Source organism: Myxine glutinosa, chromosome 4, assembly GCF_964187855.1.
Source record: "Myxine glutinosa chromosome 4, kmMyxGlut1.1, whole genome shotgun sequence".
Lineage (NCBI taxonomy): Eukaryota > Metazoa > Chordata > Myxini > Myxiniformes > Myxinidae > Myxine > Myxine glutinosa.
The window spans coordinates 93060817-93080360 of record NC_136264.1 but is presented as its reverse complement, the minus strand read 5'-3'; the positions used below and the strand labels follow the sequence as shown (position 1 = coordinate 93080360).

The 19544-nt window shown below is 41.9% G+C and overlaps 1 protein-coding gene across 1 annotated transcript; it reads left to right on the top strand.

The window, feature by feature from the left end:
• Positions 1 to 170: 170 nt before the first annotated feature.
• UXT (ubiquitously expressed prefoldin like chaperone) lies at positions 171 to 18197 on the top strand. The gene is made up of 6 exons (XM_068112929.2): positions 171 to 507; positions 12065 to 12146; positions 12635 to 12705; positions 14543 to 14650; positions 14920 to 14983; positions 17948 to 18197. Exons 1-6 carry the CDS (start codon positions 428 to 430, stop codon positions 17987 to 17989), a joined length of 447 nt encoding a protein of 148 aa, XP_067969030.1. The 5' UTR covers positions 171 to 427; the 3' UTR covers positions 17990 to 18197.
• The last annotated feature ends 1347 nt before the right edge of the window (positions 18198 to 19544 follow it).

The following is a 19544-nucleotide window of genomic DNA, read 5'->3' as shown; positions in this document are numbered from 1 at the left end:
TAGTGGGGAAAATGGCCTTTAAAATGCATGTTGTTGTTGTTGTCTGAGGGAGAGCATTCTCCAGGATGCGGCACCCCTGCAGGCTCTGAAACACAATGGCAGATTTTTTTTTTTTTTTTTTAGTCAAACTCGATTAATTTTCCTGCCATTCGATCACGGAAGAATCGATTGTGCCACCCGGCACCCCGATGCGATGAACCACTGTGCAAGTGCATGCGTTTGCACCGTACGTACCAGCACGAATTAAGGTGCGCGTCGTGCATGTCCCATAAGGTGCCGTACGTACCATGGTGCCAAGAGTCAGTCCCAGTCCCTGAGGGTATGTACAATGCGGACCCTCACAAGTAAAGTGCTGGTACCACTTTCCGTCCCAAAGCCGGAAGCGTTCGTGTACCCGAAGCCGGCCACGTGATCTCCGACGCGTGCTATGGCCTTTGCCGGATCGGTGGAAGCCAAGGTGCAAAGATACGAACACTTCACTAACGAAGTGCTCAAGAAAGACCTGCAGTAAGTGTTTTTACCGCCAGTGTTCGATGTAACGCGGTGCTTGTTGCCTGCAGACCGGTGTGGGTTTCGTTCCCATCCCTTCTGACTTCTGTGCTCTTGACATGCCGAGCTGCTGTTGTTGTTCGGAGGTAAAACGTACCACGGTGTTCGGGCGGAGAAAAGAGTACGTTCTTGGGCAGGTACCACACTCGGTGACCTAATGTGGTTAGAGGGTCCGCTCTGAGTCGAGTCAGGAAGCGGCACGCACCGTTGTTGAAGTCTTTGGTGCGCCCTCCCAGACTCGGAGTGGACGCTCTAACCTAGACCACCGAGTGAGTCGTACAAGTTTATGAAACCAACATGTATCTGTATGTGTAATATGGAACTGTGGCAAGTGGGAATGCAGCATGGTGATGTCAGCATTTACTGACTTCCCAGGACGAGCAGCAAAGCTGCTGCTTCTCACGGATGCTACAGCAGCTGATGTTTATTTCACTGCTGCTTTCTTTCTGCCGCTGCTTCTGATCCTGCTGCTTCTGATCCTGCTGCTTCTGATCCTGCTGCTTCTCATCCTGCTGCTTCTCATCCTGTTTCTCACCCTGCTGCTTCTCACCCTGCTGCTTCTCACCCTGCTGCTTCTCATCCTGCTGCTTCTCATCCTGCTGCTTCTCATCCTGCTGCTTCTCATCCTGCTGCTTCTCATCCTGCTGCTGCTGTTCGTACTCCTAAATATGCTTTTTTCCTGCTGCTATCTCTTCTTTCACTACTGCTGCTAATGCTTCTTCCCTTGCTACTGCCGCTGGTTCTCTCACAACCGCCTCTGCTGCTACTTCTTCCCTCCAGCAGCACCACTGAGAGAAGCAACAGCCTTAGCAGCTTCTTCTGCTGTTTCCCTTGCTGCTTTTTGTCTTGCTGCTTCTTACCTTCCTGCTTCTTACCTTCCTGCTTCTTACCTTGTGCCTTTTTACCTTGCTGCTTCTTACATTGCTGCTTCTTACATTGCTGCTTCTTACATTGCTGCTTCTTACATTGCTGCTTCTTACGTTGTTGCTTCTTACTTTGCTGCATCTTACGATGCTGCTTTGGACATTGCTGCTTTGTACGTTGCTGCTTCTTACCTTGCTGCTTCTTACTTTGCTGCTTCTTACTTTGCTGCTTCTTACCTTGCTGCTTCTTACCTGGTGGCTTCTTACTTTGCTGCTTCTTATGTTGCTGCTTCTTATGTTGCTGCTTCTTATGTTGCTGCTTCTTACGTCGCTGCTTCTTACGTCGCTGCTTCTTACGTCGCTGCTTCTTACTTTGCTGCTTCTTACTTTGCTGCTTCTTACTTTGCTGCTTCTTACTTTGCTGCTTCTTACCTTGCTGCTTCTTACCTTGCTGCTTCTTACCTTGCTGCTTCTTACTTTGCTGCTTCTTGCCTTGCTGCTTCATACCTGGCTGCTTCATACCTGGCTGCTTCTTACCTGGCTGCTTCTTACCTGGCTGCTTCTTACCTGGCTGCTTCTTACCTGGCTGCTTCTTACCTGGCTGCTTCTTACCTGGCTGCTTCTTACCTGGCTGCTTCTTACCTGGCTGCTTCTTACCTGGCTGCTTCTTACCTTGCTGTTTCTACCTTGCTTCTACTTCTGCTGCTTCCATCATTGCTGTTGTCTCTTCTACCATGGCTGCCTGTGCAGCACCTTAATGGCACAAGGCAGTTCATGATTATGCTGGTTGCGGTCAATGCCAGAAATGTCTCTCATTTTTTTCTCTGCATTTTATTTCAGACATCCAGAGTGATATGGTACCTGTTTGTGGATGTACCATGCAGATAGACATATATTATTAATTAATGAGCAATGTCTGTTGGTATTACTAGATGCAGCCAGTTCAAGGGCAGGAGGGAAGTGGTGGTCATGTTATTATCTTTGTGATTATTAATATCATCGTATATAGAATACCTGCCCTACGGGCGATAATGTTCCAAGTGTGCAACTTCTGACGCATCCCTTTATTGGGCAATGTATAGGCAACAGACCGCTGCCTCGATTGTTCCTGAAAATAAAGATAACTCGTGTTACATATATAAAGCAAAAACATGCATACTGATTATGTATGTATTTATAATTATAGCGTTGATTAGAGTCCCTGTATAGAGAGAGTTGTGACATGAAGAGTCTGAAAAAAATTGCTCACGTGGTCTGTGGACGCCATGGTTTCCTGTCCGATCTTCGCGTGTTCTGGCCTTGCATTGAATACGTACGAGCATGGGCGCCGCCAGGGATGTTGGGCCCCATGAAAAGATATCACAATGGGCCCATATGAAGCACGCACGTACATTTTTTCCCCGACATTTTTGCCAGGAGGTTGATACAATGCTTATATTTCTGCATACAGTATGGAATTCACTATTTGATGCAAGACTGATACCCACACAAGAAATGTGCTAAAGGCCATCTTCTACAGTCTAAATGTAATTTTAATGGTAAGAATTACAACATACATTAACCTCTTCAATTAAAATAAATTAACATTATCATCTATAGAATGATATAACAAACAAAATAATAAAATCAGCAGCAGAGTATACATACAAGGATACATACCAAGTGTAGTGATCCAATATCCATAGCCATGCCATTTAGTTATCACTGGTGCTTGCTCAGCCTCACACACCAAGAGCCCAGCGCCGAGCCTTGTTGCTAGCAAAGTCACTGATCAAGTCTTTGAAGTCCAGCTTTCTAGCCAACTGACTTTCAATGGACAGCATGGCAAGACTGCAAAGCCTGGTTAATAATTTAATATTGAGAATTTTTACCGAATGTTCTAATAATTTTTAGGGCCCCTGTCAGTGCAGGGCCCTTGGAATGATCCTAACTTTTCCCCCCCTTATAGCGCCCCTGCATACGAGGAACGCTCTATTTTATTGTCTGGCTTTGTTTGTTGTCTTTAATAATACTTAATAATGTGAGTATTGTCTTTAATACTCACACTCATTCTAATGACGCCAAATACTTAAGATCACACGCTGATAAGACTATCCTTGTCTGTAATAGAACTCATATGCCATACGCGGACAAAGCCTTTTGCAACTCAGTACCTGCCCTCTGGAACAAACTACCTATAACTATTCGGATTGACACAACATAAAAACTTTCAAATCAAAACTCAAAACATATTTATTTCTAAAGGAACTTAATTGTATTTTTTGAAAAGTCGCTTCTAAGATTGTGTAATGTAAGTTGTAGTCTTCAAGATATGTTGTGAAGCGCTTTGTTCATTTCATGCGAAGGCGCTATATAAATACTGTTATTATTGTTATTATTATTATTATGATTATTATTATGTACATCTATCTATAATTCCAGTAATCTCTGTGTGTATGTTTGTATGTTTGTATGTTTGTATGTTTGTCTGTGACCGCTGTTTCTCGACAACCACGGGTCCGATATACTTGAAACTTGCCAGGTATATTGCTGGGGACCCGAGGATGTGCCTTTTCAAGGTTTCATATTAATCGGACAAGTAGTTACCGAGCTATGGCGATTTCTTTACCAAACTCCGCAAGCCGTTCGCTTTGGACCAAACCATTTCATGTAAATAGAGGGGGGGGATTGTCACCGTACTCGCAAGCCGTTCGCTTTGGACCAAACCATTTCATGTAAATAGAGGGGGGGGATTGTCACCGTACTCGCAAGCCGTTCGCTTTGGACCAAACCATTCCATGTAAATAGAGGGGGGGGGATTGTCACCGTACTCGCAAGCCGTTCGCTTTGGACCAAACCATTTCATGTAAATAGAGGGGGGGGATATAATTTTAGATATATATATAGTACGGGCATGCCCTAGTGTATGTAATTTGGAATAGTTTAGATGTACACCATACAACTAATTGTACATTGCTATGAAAAACGGGTATGTTTTACATGCACACTCTTCCATTGCAAGTCTGGATTACAATTTCTGGGCCTGTTATATAATTACAATTTAATTGTGCATATGCATTTCTCCCGGTGCGCCTACATGAAAAGTTTAATTACTTTTTAATTTTCATATTTAAAATCAACATTTCTGTCATTTGTCAAGATGGTTTTAAGGCAATTAGTAAGGGAAACATATGAAAATCTGTTAACTAAATTGTTACCAAAAAATTTCTTCACCAATATGTTTGTAAAGGTGTGTAATAACATGTGTTAAAATGTTGAAGGTCAACTCCCGTGGGAAACCCAGAAAAAAAGCTGTTGAATTCGGGTACCGAAAAATTATTTTCGAGAATTTTTATTTTTTAAAATCGGCCCTTAAGTAACTTATGAGGGGTCAAATAAGGGTTTTTCATGATTCTGAGTTGATTGTTAACATTTATATTTCACCACAGACACTCCTTTGTGGAAAAATAATTTCTAAATATATCTCATTTTCTACTTTGCAGGACATGGAGTCTAGCAATATGGATGAAGACGTTACTCCACCTGTGCTCAATTGCTTCATCTGTGCACGCTCAGATACACCAGCTGAAAGGCTCATACAGGCAACTCCAAAGGGATACTCAACTTTATTGAAACAAGCAGAAACTGTCGAAAATGTTACTGTTGTGGAACGTATGAAGGAGGCTCAAAAGGAAGGAAAACTGAGGTACCACCAGAAGTGTAAAAATGATCTGTACAACAACTTTGTTGCAACCACCAAGAAGTCAGCTCAAGCATCAAAGGCAGAGAAAGAGTCATCAAAGTTGAAGAGAAGACGCACTACTTGTGAGTTCAGTTCATCAACTGGCTGCAGTTCTAGAAGATCACAGTCAGTTGACCTCCTGTATAAGGATGTATGCATTCTTTGCAACCAACCAGCCCAGCTCTACAAAAATAATCCAGCACAAGCTAGAAAGAAATACAGAGTGCCAGATAATTTGACTGCAGATACACTGAAGGCAAGCTTCTTGCTGAAGACAGCACGGAGTCGCGGGGATGACTGGGGCACTGAAGTCACTGGACGCCTGGAAGGGATCAACGACTTGGTAGCAGAAGAAACACTGTACCATTTGCGATGCAAACTTATGTTTGCGAGAGGTGACAGTTTGTCCAAGACTGATGAGGAAGGAAAAAGGAAGAGAGGACAGAGGAGTATTGATGAGGAGCGAGAGGCAGTTTTTATTGAATTCTGCGAATGGTTAGACTCAGAATTAGAGCATGGGTTAATGAACATGGACCAAGTCCATGAAAAGCTGCAGGAGTTTGATCAGTCACCAGAGAAGAGCCTTTCTTATTCAAAGCATTGGCTAAAGATAAAACTTCTAGAGAAATACGAAGACACCTTGTATTTCACAACACAGGAAAGAAGGGCAGATGTACTCTGTCTCAAAGATGGCACCGACAATATTCTGCGAGGGCATCATGCTAATCTTGACCATGGAGATGAGAAGACTCAGATCATAAAGACGGCACTCAAGTTCATATCCAATGATATTGCCTTGATTGATTTAGGTCCAAAGTCATACCCCACCACACACAGTATGACTGACATCGATAGTCAGCTGACACTTGTTCCTGCAAGCCTTCAGATGTTCTTGAGACCGATTGTCAAGACAGACGAAAGAGTTGCCGTTTGGGGGCAGAATTTTATTAAGGCCTGTCGACCTCGGTCTGGAGTATTGCCACACCAAATGGGGCTTGCCATACAACTTGGTCATAGATTTGGGTCAAAATGGATGCTCAACAAGTTCCACCGGCTGGGATACACTGAGTCTTACACGGAGACACAAAACTACAAATACTGCTTCCTTAATAGTAGGAGTGGAGATGATGTTCCAGATACTTCTGGCACTCTTGACACCATTGTGGAGGAAACCGATGAACAGATCGATGATGAGGTTGCGGTTGATGCTGCGCTTGAGGATCAATCAGTGATGACAGCCAAAGTGCCAGCCAGTGAAAGTGAATTGTCAAGTAATGATCAGGTGGTCTTTATGGAGGTTGGGGAAACAAACAATGCAGTCACTCAGTTTGTTGGAGACAATATAGATTTAAACATTGTCTCTATTCACGGAAACACTCCCTTTCACTCAATGGGTTGGATCGAAGTCACCTCTCCCGCACCACCTTTGCCAGATCCACAGACAACAGCAGCTTTCCCCCAGGTGAAGTTGAAGGCACTCGACAAAGCTAAGATCCTGAGAGGAACTGAAGTAAAGATTATTCCATTTACAAACAGGAAACAGATAGGAACGAACGCGATCATGTTTCTCCCCCTCACTGAGCTTTCCTCCTCCCTGGCTCATGATCAGCCACTCCTCACTCCAGGTGACACACTCTGGGCAGCGGGGTGGGTGATCAAAGCCAACGATCCTGAGTTCCCACACTCCAACTGGAATGGCTGGATGAAGAGAATCCATGCTAATGATGCAAAGCAGAGCACACAGATCGAGTTCCTCCCAGTTATTGAAGGAGACCCTAATGACCTCAACACCATCTTCACCACTCTGAAAGAGTGCATACGGCGCGCTGGGGTCGCTATAGTGACCTTTGATCTTCCGATTTGGCTGAAGGCTGTGAATATAATAAAGCAGGCAAATCTACCCGTCATTCCAAGGTTGGGTGGTTTTCACCTGCTGAAGTCTTATCTTGGATCAATGGGTAACATCATGGAAGATTCTGGACTACTAGATGTGATCCAGTTGATCTATCCTGGAAGTACGACAGCCAACCACATCATGGATGGAGGATGTTTTGACAAGGCAATCCGTGTTCACCTCCTCATCGATGCAGCCATCTATCAACACATCATGAAACTTGCCTTCACTGAGGAGGAGCGTGGTGACATGAAGACCTTCATGGAGAAGGTGGCTGATGGGAAGATGGGAGCCAGACACTCAGACCCAGTAGTGAGCGGCAGGAGTGATCAAACCAGAGACTCTACCTCCAACAGAGGGTGCAGCTGCACAACATTCACTCCGTGCCTACCTGCAGACCCGGGACTGGATCCTTCTACAGAGCATGTCTCTGAACCCCAGTGACTATGGATGGACAATAGGTGTGCATGGGTATGAGCCAGTTCCAACACTGGACCCCACGGCTCCTGAGGAGCTATTGCAGTTCACGAGCTGTAATTGTCATGGAGATTGCAGCAACCAGCGATGCAGCTGCAAGAAGAATGGGGTCACGTGCATCTTGGCCTGTGGAGTCTGTAATGGCATTACATGCAGAAACTGCAGTCATGATGTTGTTGAGTCTGAAGAAGACATAGACAATGACTGTTGAAACTTCTGACATTGTGAATGAGAAATAACTCTTGAGTATTATATATGTATGTGAAATAAAAGCTACTTTGTGTGTAAATGTAAAAGTGAAAATATAAATGTTAACAATCAACTCAGAATCATGAAAAACCCTTATTTGACCCCTCATAAGTTACTTAAGGGCCAATTTAAAAAAATAAAAATTCTCGAAAATAATTTTTCGGTACCCGAATTCAACAGCTTTTTTTCTGGGTTTCCCACGGGAGTTGAACTTCAACATTTTAACACATGTTATTACACACCTTTACAAACATATTGGTGAAGAGATTTTTTGGTAACAATTTAGTTAACAGATTTGTGAAATATCTCATAAAATGCCCTTACTAAATCTTGTTGTAATAATAGGAATTTATATAGCGTAAATTGCAGGAGCCTCGAAGCGCTTAGAAAAGAGAATAAAGCCAACGAGATGAATATACAAATACAAACTATACAAGAAGAAAACCTAAGATATAATCAGATGTAGGCATTTTCAAATAAATGAGGCTTTAACAGAGATTTGAAAATGTTCACATTGTCGGCTTTGTGTGCATGCATGCTAGTCAAGAAAGTAAGACGCAAGAGAGCAAGGTAGTCCAGAAAATGATAGGCACTTCCTGTCCCCTCTTTCCCTTTTATTTCTTTTCCCCCTCTCCTCCCTCTCCTCCCTCTCCTCCGCACATAAAACTACATTTCTGAACAAAGATTATTGCAATAAACAAAATCCGATTCTTATCTTGGACAAAGAGAAAATCATATCAAATTTTGTACGAGGTTACGCATAATGTATACACACGAGCGGGCAGTGCACCAGTGCATGGCGCAAACAATGGAAACAAAATGGCTTCTAATTCCGGGTTGTCGTAACTCTCTCTATACAGGGACTCTAGCGTTGATAATTGCAATGGCACACTCCCATCCCCCCAAAGGAAGAAATATGGGCAAAAATGTGATTTAAAAAAAGAAAAAAAAAAGAAAAGAAAAAAAAACGCTTTTTTATCAAAAAAGTCACACAAACAAAACTCGCACAGGTACAACTTCAGAGTGCCCTCATTAATCCTGAAAGAGTCAGCTTCCTATGACAAATCTTTTCAAAGGAGTGGATGAAACATACAACATCTACCGACTCCTCTCTGGCCTTGCTCCCCCAGCTCTCTCTGTGCTCTGTCCCCCCAATATTCCTTCAGGTCGCACAAGATCTGCCTGCAACCCTCTTGTGGTTAAACTGCCAAAATCTAGGCTCTCTGCTCACCTTCACTCTTTCATTCCCCTTTTCTCCCGCCTCTGGAACAAACTCCCGCACTCCCTTCAATCCCACTCCTCCCCCCAGGTCTTTAAAACAGCTGTTCACCACCATCTCTTATCGTCCCCCATCCAAAACCTTGATCTTTTCTACCCCCGCTAATTCACCCCAGATACACTTTTTTTGAAATTCCAACTTCTTTCCTGGAAGTCCTTGCAGTGTCCATATGTTTTAGACCTCTCCCACCTCCCCCGAAGCCCTTCCCCTCCCACATTTCTCCCAATGTCCCTCCTCTCAAATGTTGTGTTTGTGTCCTTCCCCCTCTCTCCCCATCTTGTCTACCGCTCCCCTTATTTTTGTGTTTTATGTGTCGGTTTGACTTTTTGTGTGATTAATGTTAGCTCTTTCATGAGCCTCGGTCTTGTATGCACTAAAAAAAAAAAAAATTCTTTCCCTCCATTATATATAGATTATTATTATTTGGGTAATATTTTTTCCTTTGTTAATGTCTTTTGTCGTTTTGTTGCTATCATTCTCCTTGAGTGCATCACTTATTTGTTATGTCATGAGTAATACTATTTTGTGTTTTTTGTTCTACATGTAACAATCATTCCGCATTGTGCTTGCCAAAGTGCAATTTACCATTGTCCTTTGTACAGTATTACAGTAATCTATATTATAATAGCCGTAGATGATTCTGTCTGTCTGTCTGTCTGTTGGGTGTCTGTCCGGGGTGTGGCTTACTCGGTTTGCAGAGTAGCTCCACCCATAGCTCCACCCATTCTGGGAGAGGCTTCATATAATTATAAACAAATATCCACCATTTTATTAACTCGCATAGCTTTGAGGCCTGTTTTGTAGGCCCGTGGTGTCTTGCTCTCTCTCCCAGTTTTATTTCAAATCAAATTCGATATATCATTTCATTTTTCACAGTCGCTAACATAGTTTTAGACTCGGTTGAAAAAAAACGGGAAGAAAATCCGATGAAAGTTGCCCTTTATGGAACGAAATGAATTCTCAAACGCCTGTAACTTCAAGGCCATTGAGTCTCTCTCACGCCTTTATCTCCAATCTAACTCACCATCTGATTTCATTTTTATCGATGGTTTTAGACTCGGTGTCAGCAATAATTGAGAACATTCCACACACGCGGGAAAATGCAGAGATATATTTTTAAAAATCGCGTCATGGTGTATCATACACCGCCCAACATGACACCGACGGCAACGTGTCGATATATATTAAAAATTCGCTTTTGCTTTTCCGTTAAGATATATTACTTTTTAGTTTGATGACAGTCGTCACAAAAACGTCAACAATGATGCCGACATATATTTCTTCGTTTTTATTTCATTCAACATTATTAGCCGGAAGTAAAATATGTTTCAGGAAATTACCGAGAGATATTCCTTCGTTTTTTTAAATTAGTTATGTGCGCATACACTTTAAATAGGTTTATTTGAAATCTTTAATTTTCCACAATATAATTTACTTGCCATTTATCATTTGATGATTACGAGACACTTCCTCTTGAGGATCGTGACAATTCATGCGCTGCGTGGAAACTTCTATTTCCAAAATGAATGAGACGATCGATGAAGAACGCAGACTTGAACAGGATGTAGCAAGAAAACGAATGAGACGGGCGAACGAGTCCATTGACGAACGTCAATGCAAACCTGCGGGGTCACCCATGGGAATCCCACGGGCATGGATGTGTGTGACATTTCGACATATTGAGTTAGATGCTGCACATTCATTTTAAAAAAATGGTTACTGGCAAGTCATCAGATCCAGAAATGGTGTAATGAACACAATTTATTTACGCGCAAGCAAGAAAGCAAGACGGGCCGATTTCCGATTCCGACGGGCCGACAGACGAGACGGGCCGATTTGGAGCAAGAAAAAGAACGAGACTGGAGAAAAACGAGAGAAACGAGATGGGGAAAGCCGATTGGAGAGGCGAGTGAGGAGCGATTGGAGAGGCGAGTGAGGAGCGATTGGAGAGGCGAGTGAGGAGCGATTGGAGAGGCGAGTGAGGAGCGATTGGAGAGACGAGTGAGGAGCGATTGGAGAGGCGAGTGAGGAGCGATTGGAGAGGCGAGTGAGGAGTGATTGGAGAGGCGAGTGAGGAGCGATTGGAGAGGTGAATGCCCGTGGGATTCCCACGGGTGACCCCGCTAGTTTTATAATGATCTATTATTTTTGATTTTTACAGATCGGGTGTATTTGGGATGTTTTAATGTGGATGCGGTCAATCAAAGGTTATTCTGCTTTACAAAGTCACAATGTCTTTTAGTTTTGTTTAACATAATGTGCTTTAATATACGTACCCTGCGTTGCTCGATGCTGTTATAATCCTGTTAGCATTTTGAAATAAAAAAATTTTGTGTGTGCCGAAAACGCTTCCCTACACTGACTAAGGTATTGGGTCGGGATCATTTAATATTACCTTTCACATAGCTACAAAGGCCTATGCTTAGCTTACAAAGCTTAGCTTAGCTTACAAAGGCTTAGGCACTTTTAAGCAATGAAAAAAACAAATATATATTTTTAAAACCTTCTTTTTTTTTTCTTCAAATTTTTTAATTTTCTTTTTTTGTGTGTAAACACTCCCAGTCACTCACTGATGAACCTCTGAAAGTTTGACGAAGATGCGTTCATTATTATCTGAGAAAAATGGCGACACACACACACACACACACACACACACACACACACACACACACACACACAACCTGGTAGGTCTCCATCCATTCCATCTCCTGAAACCCATCCTGTGTGGAGATAGCAGGCAACAACGTACATGCGCACCTACACACACACACACACACACACACACACACACACACACACACACACACACACACGCACACACACATACACATACACATACACACACACATAAAATAAAGGTGGATACTTTGAGACCTGGGAGGGCTCCGATCTACCTTCTGAAACCCGAATATGGAGATACCAACCAACCACACACAGACAAATGGCTCTCATATGGTATAGATTGTCAATGATAGAATGCTCCTGTACATTACATTTTGTACAATGATTTCCATGAACCCATTTCTTTCTAGAAAGGTGCTTGATCAGCGTGATGAGTTGTACGAGCAAATGTCTCATTATCTGCAACTCCAGAACATCATTGAAAGGCTGCAGGTATCAAATGTTGTTGCTTCCCAAACTATCCCTCCTGGATCCATTCCTGATTACAATGTCGGTACATTCACCTTCGTTCCATCCTCTTCCATTTATCTCTGGCATAACCTTTTTGTTTCTATAGAAAGGTTTCACCTTTGTCTGCTTGAGTAAGCCTTGCATGGCTTTTATAGTTTATGTGGTTGAAAGGTCAGAGGTGATGTACGATTTGAGAGAATGTGCTTATTTCCACTCTACAGAAGTGGACGCTCATGAAACAGTTAAATAATTGTGGAAGATTGACAGATAGACAGTCACACAGACAAGAGGGGAACAGGCGGACAAAATGCACCGATGCAAGATAGTATGCAATGGGGAATGGCAGGGAGGAAAAGGGATAGTATTGGGAAACTCAGGAGGTAGGTATTGGAGACACAATGAGATGGTGATGGGCAAATAGTTGTCTTGCATTTGTCTTACTTGCATTTTTGTATTTGCATGTATTGAAGGAAGCGAGCTCGGATAAAGAGATGAAGATGCAAGTGGACCTGGGATGCAATTTTTATGTCGAGGCCAGAGTGTAAGCATAGTTGACTCTCATTATGATTTGTTTTCATGAATATCTTAACTGCACAATATTGATAAGATTGTGAAGGATTTTAAAGAATTCTGTAAGGCTCAAAGAAGTGCATGCAGGATGAGGGCATATTTCCATGAGACGGTGTGTGCTTGTCTTTATTCAAAACATGTGGAATATCGATAGAGTAGTTGTGGAATTGGTGCTCATTACCTCTGCCACCAAAGGTGGATAGAGGTTATGTTTTCACCCCTGTCTGTTTGTTTGTAACAGGATATCTCAAAAGGTTGTGGACCGATTCGGACGAAATTTGGTGGAAAGGCTGTGTGTTTGACAAGGATGAATTGATTCAATTTTGGTGAAGATTCGAATCTGGAACAAGAGCAGAGAATTTTTTTTCACTGATTCTTCACCATTGAGAGATTAGGGCAAAAAACGACATATCTCGTAACACGATATCTCAAAAAACACGATATCTCATATAACACGATATCTCATATAACACGATATCTCATATAACACGATATCTATAACCATATCATATAATGACATATAACACGATATCTCAAAAAGTTGTGGACGAATTGGGACGAAACTTGGTGGATAGGTTGTGTGTGTGACGGACGAATTGATTCAATTTTAGTGAGGATCTGGACAAGATAATTTTTTAAAAGTGATTCTTCACCATTGAGTGATAGGGCCAAAAAGATATGAAGAAGAAGAACCACCTTTAGAGGCCATTTTTCCCTGCAGAGCAGGGGTTGGCCTTTTTCGGGCACCGTGGTCCCCTTTTTTTGAAGCAATGTTTTGTGGCCGGGTGCCCTTCCTGCCGCCAACCTTGTTAGTCGCCTCTTGCGACACACCGGGAATTACCAGTGAACTGGTCCTCAATTTGCCGACCTCGGAAGGATGACAGGCTGAGTCAACCCCCCTGGTGTTAATTCAGCGATCGACCGGGATTCGAACCCAGGATCCAAGGATCCAAAGCCGGCACCCTAACCGCTAAGCCCAAACCAGCTAAAACCAAGCTCAAAACCAGGCCCAAAACGATATAAACCACCGTTTAGAGGCCATTTTTCCCCGCAAAGCGGGGGTTGGCCTTTTCGGGGACCGTGGTAGTTGTTGTTTTTTTGGTCCCCTTTTTGAAGCAATGTTTTACGGCCGGATGCCCTTCCTGACGCCAACCCTTTTTGCCGCCTTCAACGACAAACAGGGAATTACCAGTGAACTGGTACTCAATTAGCCGACCTCGGAAGGATGACAGGCTGAGTCAACCCCCCTGGCATTAATTCGGCGATCGACCGAGATTCGAACCCAGGATCCTAGGATCCTAAGCCGGCACCCTAGCCGCTAGCCCAACACCAGGGATAACCAACCAGGGATAACCTACCCAAAATGATATAACGCATGATATTTCAAAAAAGTTGTGGATGACTTGTGACAAGTGGAAGAGTTGTTTAGGTGACAAGAACAAGCCAATTAGATTTTGATTGAGGTCCGAATCCAGATCTGGCCTATCAGTGGGATACAAAACGTAAACTGTTCAGCCTGGCGGAGGTATGCTCTCTCCGGAGGGCTGTTTTAGTTTACCCATGTTACAATGGAATACTGGTCTCTGTGAATGCTGGTGTCAGCATTGGTAAATTAGATAAATGGGCTTTATCAATCTGAAGTGAAGTGCGTGTTCATTGCCTTTGGAAATGAGGTGCGGCTGATGTTTAGAGTATTATCACTTCGTCAGAGCAAGGAAGGCTCTGACAACACACTTATCAAGTTTTAGTTTATAAAATCCATTGTCCTCCACCCTTTACCCAACCATACATCCTTGTGTGTACGCCAGGCCTGACGCCAGCAGGATCTTTGTTGCAGTGGGTTACGGCTTCTTCGTCGAATTCACCCATGAGGAGGCACTGAGGTTCATCGACAAGAAAGTAAAACGACTTACAGAGTAAATTCCTAAACTTACTCTTTTCACAGCCTCAGATGCAGAACAACATGCAGGGGAATGAGACATAGGAGTTTTTTCGGCGTTGCCACAACATCGGTATTTTGGTTCATTATTAAAGTGCACTCCAGATAGCTTGCTGTGTGAATCGAACGCCACTTGAAGTGAAGCCTTTTTTTTCACCACAGGGGGTTTGACTTTCTTTACTGTAGTACCTCTTTGCTGCATATGTTTACTCAGTGTGTTGATCTCAACACGATTTTCTTTTCCAGGTGCAGTGATACGCTCACCAAAGATTCAGCAAAAATAAAAGCGAACATAAAGATTGTTTTGGAGGTAAAAAAAATTGGGATAAGTTTCTTACTACTTTGTTTTTGCTGTGATTCACAGTCATGAAATATTTACAATTTTGGTTACAACGAAAGTAGAGCAATGCAACTACGTAGCCAATATGCCTCCATGTAGTCCCTGCCCATGACATGACAATGCCCTCATTGACTGTACTAAATATGAACAAGTTGATTTAAATCCCTTCAGCTGTTCTCAAGTATCACATTTTTACCAGACATGACAGGTTTCACATCGATTGGTGAAGTGGTTTTGGAGAAGGTAAAAAATAAATAAAAAGGCTTTCAAGCTAATATGGCTGCCAAACCACGTGACATATGACCTCAAAAATGTACACTGTTGCATATATATGTATGGGTAGGTGATCACGCTTCAAAAATGTACACTGTTGCATATATATGTATGGGTAGGTGATCACGCTTGTGGAGTTTTGTGTTGATTGGATAAGGTTCGTTTTTCTATCCAAGATGGCTGCCAAACCTTGTGACCCACGACGTCATCATTTTCAAAATATATGCAGCAATGGTGTTAGATGCCATTTGTAAAGTTTCGCATCGATAGGGTAAGCAGTTTTTGAGATATAATTATTTAATGTTTTCCTTCAATCCAACATGGCTGCTACACCATGTCACGTGACCGATGATGTTTTTGTTATCAACTTTTAATCTCCATGCCTAGTCGACGACATACATAAAGTTTAGAGTCGGTCGATTTTGTGGTTTGGGCGAATGTTTTTTTAAAGGTTTTAGGTTAATCCAATATGGCTGCTTAAAACTGTGAACTTAAAACTTCACTTGGTTGTTACAAGTTACGAGTTATAATGTAGATCCTCCAAAATAGTTTATTGGCCAAAAGTTTTTGTGGCCATCTTAAATTTATCAACACTGCACTAGCAAAGAACCTTTCCGACTTTTATGATGTCTATGGCACGTGTATTTTATTGACTTGTAATACTGGCTTTCACCAAGTGGTGCTATACGGTGCACGGGTACAGGGAGAAAATTGTTGCCCTCCCCCACCCTAAACCTCAGGGGCTATAATCCTCTTTTTTTTTACCACCTAAAACATCACCCTGAGTACAACCAACCGTTTTCAACTCGTTCTGTCCATCGGTTCAGGAGTGCATAGGAGTAAAACAAACTGTCTGGGGTTTTCATGATGAGAAGTGCCGTATTTTTTACCCTCGCAAGAGGAAAAGGTATTGCATCTGAGTCCGTTTGTTTGTTTGTTTGTTTGTCCGCATAGAATAAATATGATTTTCTCTGCAATCATTGGTCCGATTGACCGGAAATTTTCAACATAGGTACAACTCCACCTGTATAATTTTTTAATGATAATTATGACATCATAGGTCACGTGGTATGGGCGCCATCTTGGAAAAACCGAAAAACTTTGCACCTCTATATCTCCAAAAGCACTGCAAAGAAAAAATTGAGACATGGCTCATTGTAAAGAACTCTCCATGGGGAATAACATATGTTAATGATGATGTCATAGGTTCCTCCATTATGATGTCATAATTCGACAAATACAAAACTTCATCCGATCAAGATGAAATTTATTGAGCATAATGTAGTGATAAATTGGTGGAGAAAAAAATAATAATGATGACGTCATCGGTCACGTGGTTCGGCCGCCATCTTGGAAAGACCAAAAAAAATTGCACCTGTATATCTCGAAAAGTGCTGCATAGAAAATTGAGACATGGCTCATTTTAAAGAACTCTCCATGTGGAATAACATATGTTAATGATGGTCATAATTCGACAAGTACATAACTTCATCCGATCAACATGAAGTTTGTTGAGCGTCATCTAGGGATAAATTGGTGGAGAAAATAAATAATGATGACGTCATCGGTCATGTGGTTCGGCCGCCATGTTTGTTTTAACACAAAAGCCTTTAAAAAACTACTAAAAACACGTCCTGGCAAGGGTCTGCAATCCCTGGTTGCTCTTTATTGTTATTAGTTTTAAACACACTTCAGAAATATTTCCCCAAATGTTTGCCAATCGGGTGAGCATTCAAACGTTAATCCACTGACTGACGCATGAAAAATGATCCAAGCAATAACGAGCATGCACTCACCAATATTACATTTGATCCACCATTTTCAATCATAATCATATGTATTGATCCTTACTACGCCATCTCAAAATGCCTCCTGTAAGGTCACGCAAGTCGTACACGGCAGCGTTTAAGTTGGAAGTTGTTAAATATGTGCCAGCAATAAATGTGTTTGGGGTTGGCGTAATGTATTGTAATGTGCTATGAGCCAGTGCTGATAATGATTCTGTTGCTTGTTTGAAATACTGGACCTCCTTATGTTCACAAACATGTTGAAAAACTATTTGCATTCCTAATTTATCTGAAGTCATCTCGCAATGTAATTCAAACAATATGCACAAAATAATTCATTAATCTTCACAACATTGGAAGTACCATAGGCAGCCATGCGTTGTGACAGTGTCAGGGAGGAATGAACACCTATATGGTTCGGGCTGACAGTTTTGCTACATACTTAAGTTGATTTAGCTGCATGTTATACACCAAATCGACTTATCTATGAATGAAGGAAAGAAAAATTGGAAAATTAATCAATTTGACATGTACTCCACATCGACTTAAAGACCGAACAATACGGTAGTATGATTTTCCAAATAACTTTTAATTAAAATCCTGTAGCCCATAGAACAGCTGAAACAAATCAACACAATGAGAATTTGACAGAAGATTATGGATAATTTTTTATGGAAAAAACCTGCTAAATATAGGTTTCAGGAAAGGTGATTATGGTTTGACTTGCACTTTAGTGAGACCATGATATGTGTTGCTAAGTTTGGCATGGTGAGAAGAGCCTATAAAAGCTGTTGTGGCTGTCAAGCGAGAAGAGAGTGGGGTAGAGGGAAAAATATGAGGTTCACCTGTATTCTTGTCTGACCTTATGTTTCAGGGGCTTCGAGAACTTCAACGCCTGCCGGATTTTGCAGATTAATGTCCGAGAGAAGTTTCGTGAACACCAAAACCTTTTTGTTTTATTTCAAAGCAATTGTACCACAAACCCTGATTTCACATGAGGTTTTCGGAATAATTTACGATTGCATATTTTTGAACTGTGTGTTAAGCTCAAATACTTTGAGAATATGCTGTAGGGGAGATGCACTTCACATGACTGAAGTAACTAAAAGTTTTTATGATCTGTATCTTTGCTGTGACTACTTTTTAACATGATGAAATGCAATGCACAAACAAACTAGCAGATGGACATATTTGCAAGGAAGCTTAATGTACAACCTCAGTTCACCTTTCTCAGAAAGTGTGGGGTTGAGGAAGGTGGTCTTGCATTGCTTCAAAAATTTTGTTTTAGCAGAACAAGTTTAGGTTGATTAACCCTTTATATGGTACTATCGAGGTACCCGTGCTGTGCATGGGTGGGAAGCCAAAAGCAAACGACCAATGTGGAAATGGTGAATGCTAAGCCATGGAACCAATAAATTCCACATTCTTGTGCCACCTTCAGTCGAACGTCAGACATGGACAGCAAGTTCGTGAATTACTTTGGAAAAAAAACGGCGAAAGGGAAACAATGAACCAATAAATTCCACATACCTATCTGAATGGTTCTATCCCCAGTCAATGGCGAATCTGCATCTGCCGAATCCGCGAATGTCACGGTTAGATAGTAGGAACCCTCACGTCATTTCATCGTTCATATTTAAACTCAATATCTCCATTTTCATTCAAAATTCCAATCATACAAGAATACTATAACAAAATACTGTGTTAAATCACGATTGTATTGAGATATTATCAAACCAGCCCGTTGTCGGTCATCTGTTCACTTCCGGATTTGAGAGCAGGTCTGTATTGAGTCAATTTCAAAATCATAATTTTATTGAGGAACTTATGAAACCCTAACCCTAACCCCAAAAATTCCACAGAAGGTTTGACAGGGCCAGCCCCAAAACTGAGGGAGTAGTTCGGGGACGGACAGACACTCATATTTTATAATACTAGGGCATGCCCGTACGATATATATATCTAAAATTATATCCCCCCCCCCTATTTACATGAAATGGTTTGGTCCAAAGCGAACGGCTTGCGAGTGGTGACAATCCCCCCCCTCTATTTACATGCAATGGTTCGGCCCAAAGCGAACGGCTTCCGGAGTTTGGTAAAGAAATCGCCATCGCGTACACAAACGCGCAGGAAAGCGAATGAATCGCAAATTCGTTTTTATTAGTTGTAAAACATAATGCCCAATTATTCAATTATCGCCAACGTATTTTGGCTTTTTGCAATTTAATCGCAAGGAAAAGTAGAAAGAGAAGAGGGGAAAAAAGAAAAGGCTTCCCTTGCTGCAAACAGCTGCTGCAAACAACAACAACATGGAAGGCTGCACTGTCCGGAAGTTGGCATATCGCAGTTACGATTATTTTAGTGTTAATGGCCAATTATTCAATTAGCGCCAACGTATTTTGGCTGTTTGCAATTTAATCGCAAGGAAAAGTAGAAAGAGAAGAGGGAAAAAAACGAAAAGCCTTGCATTA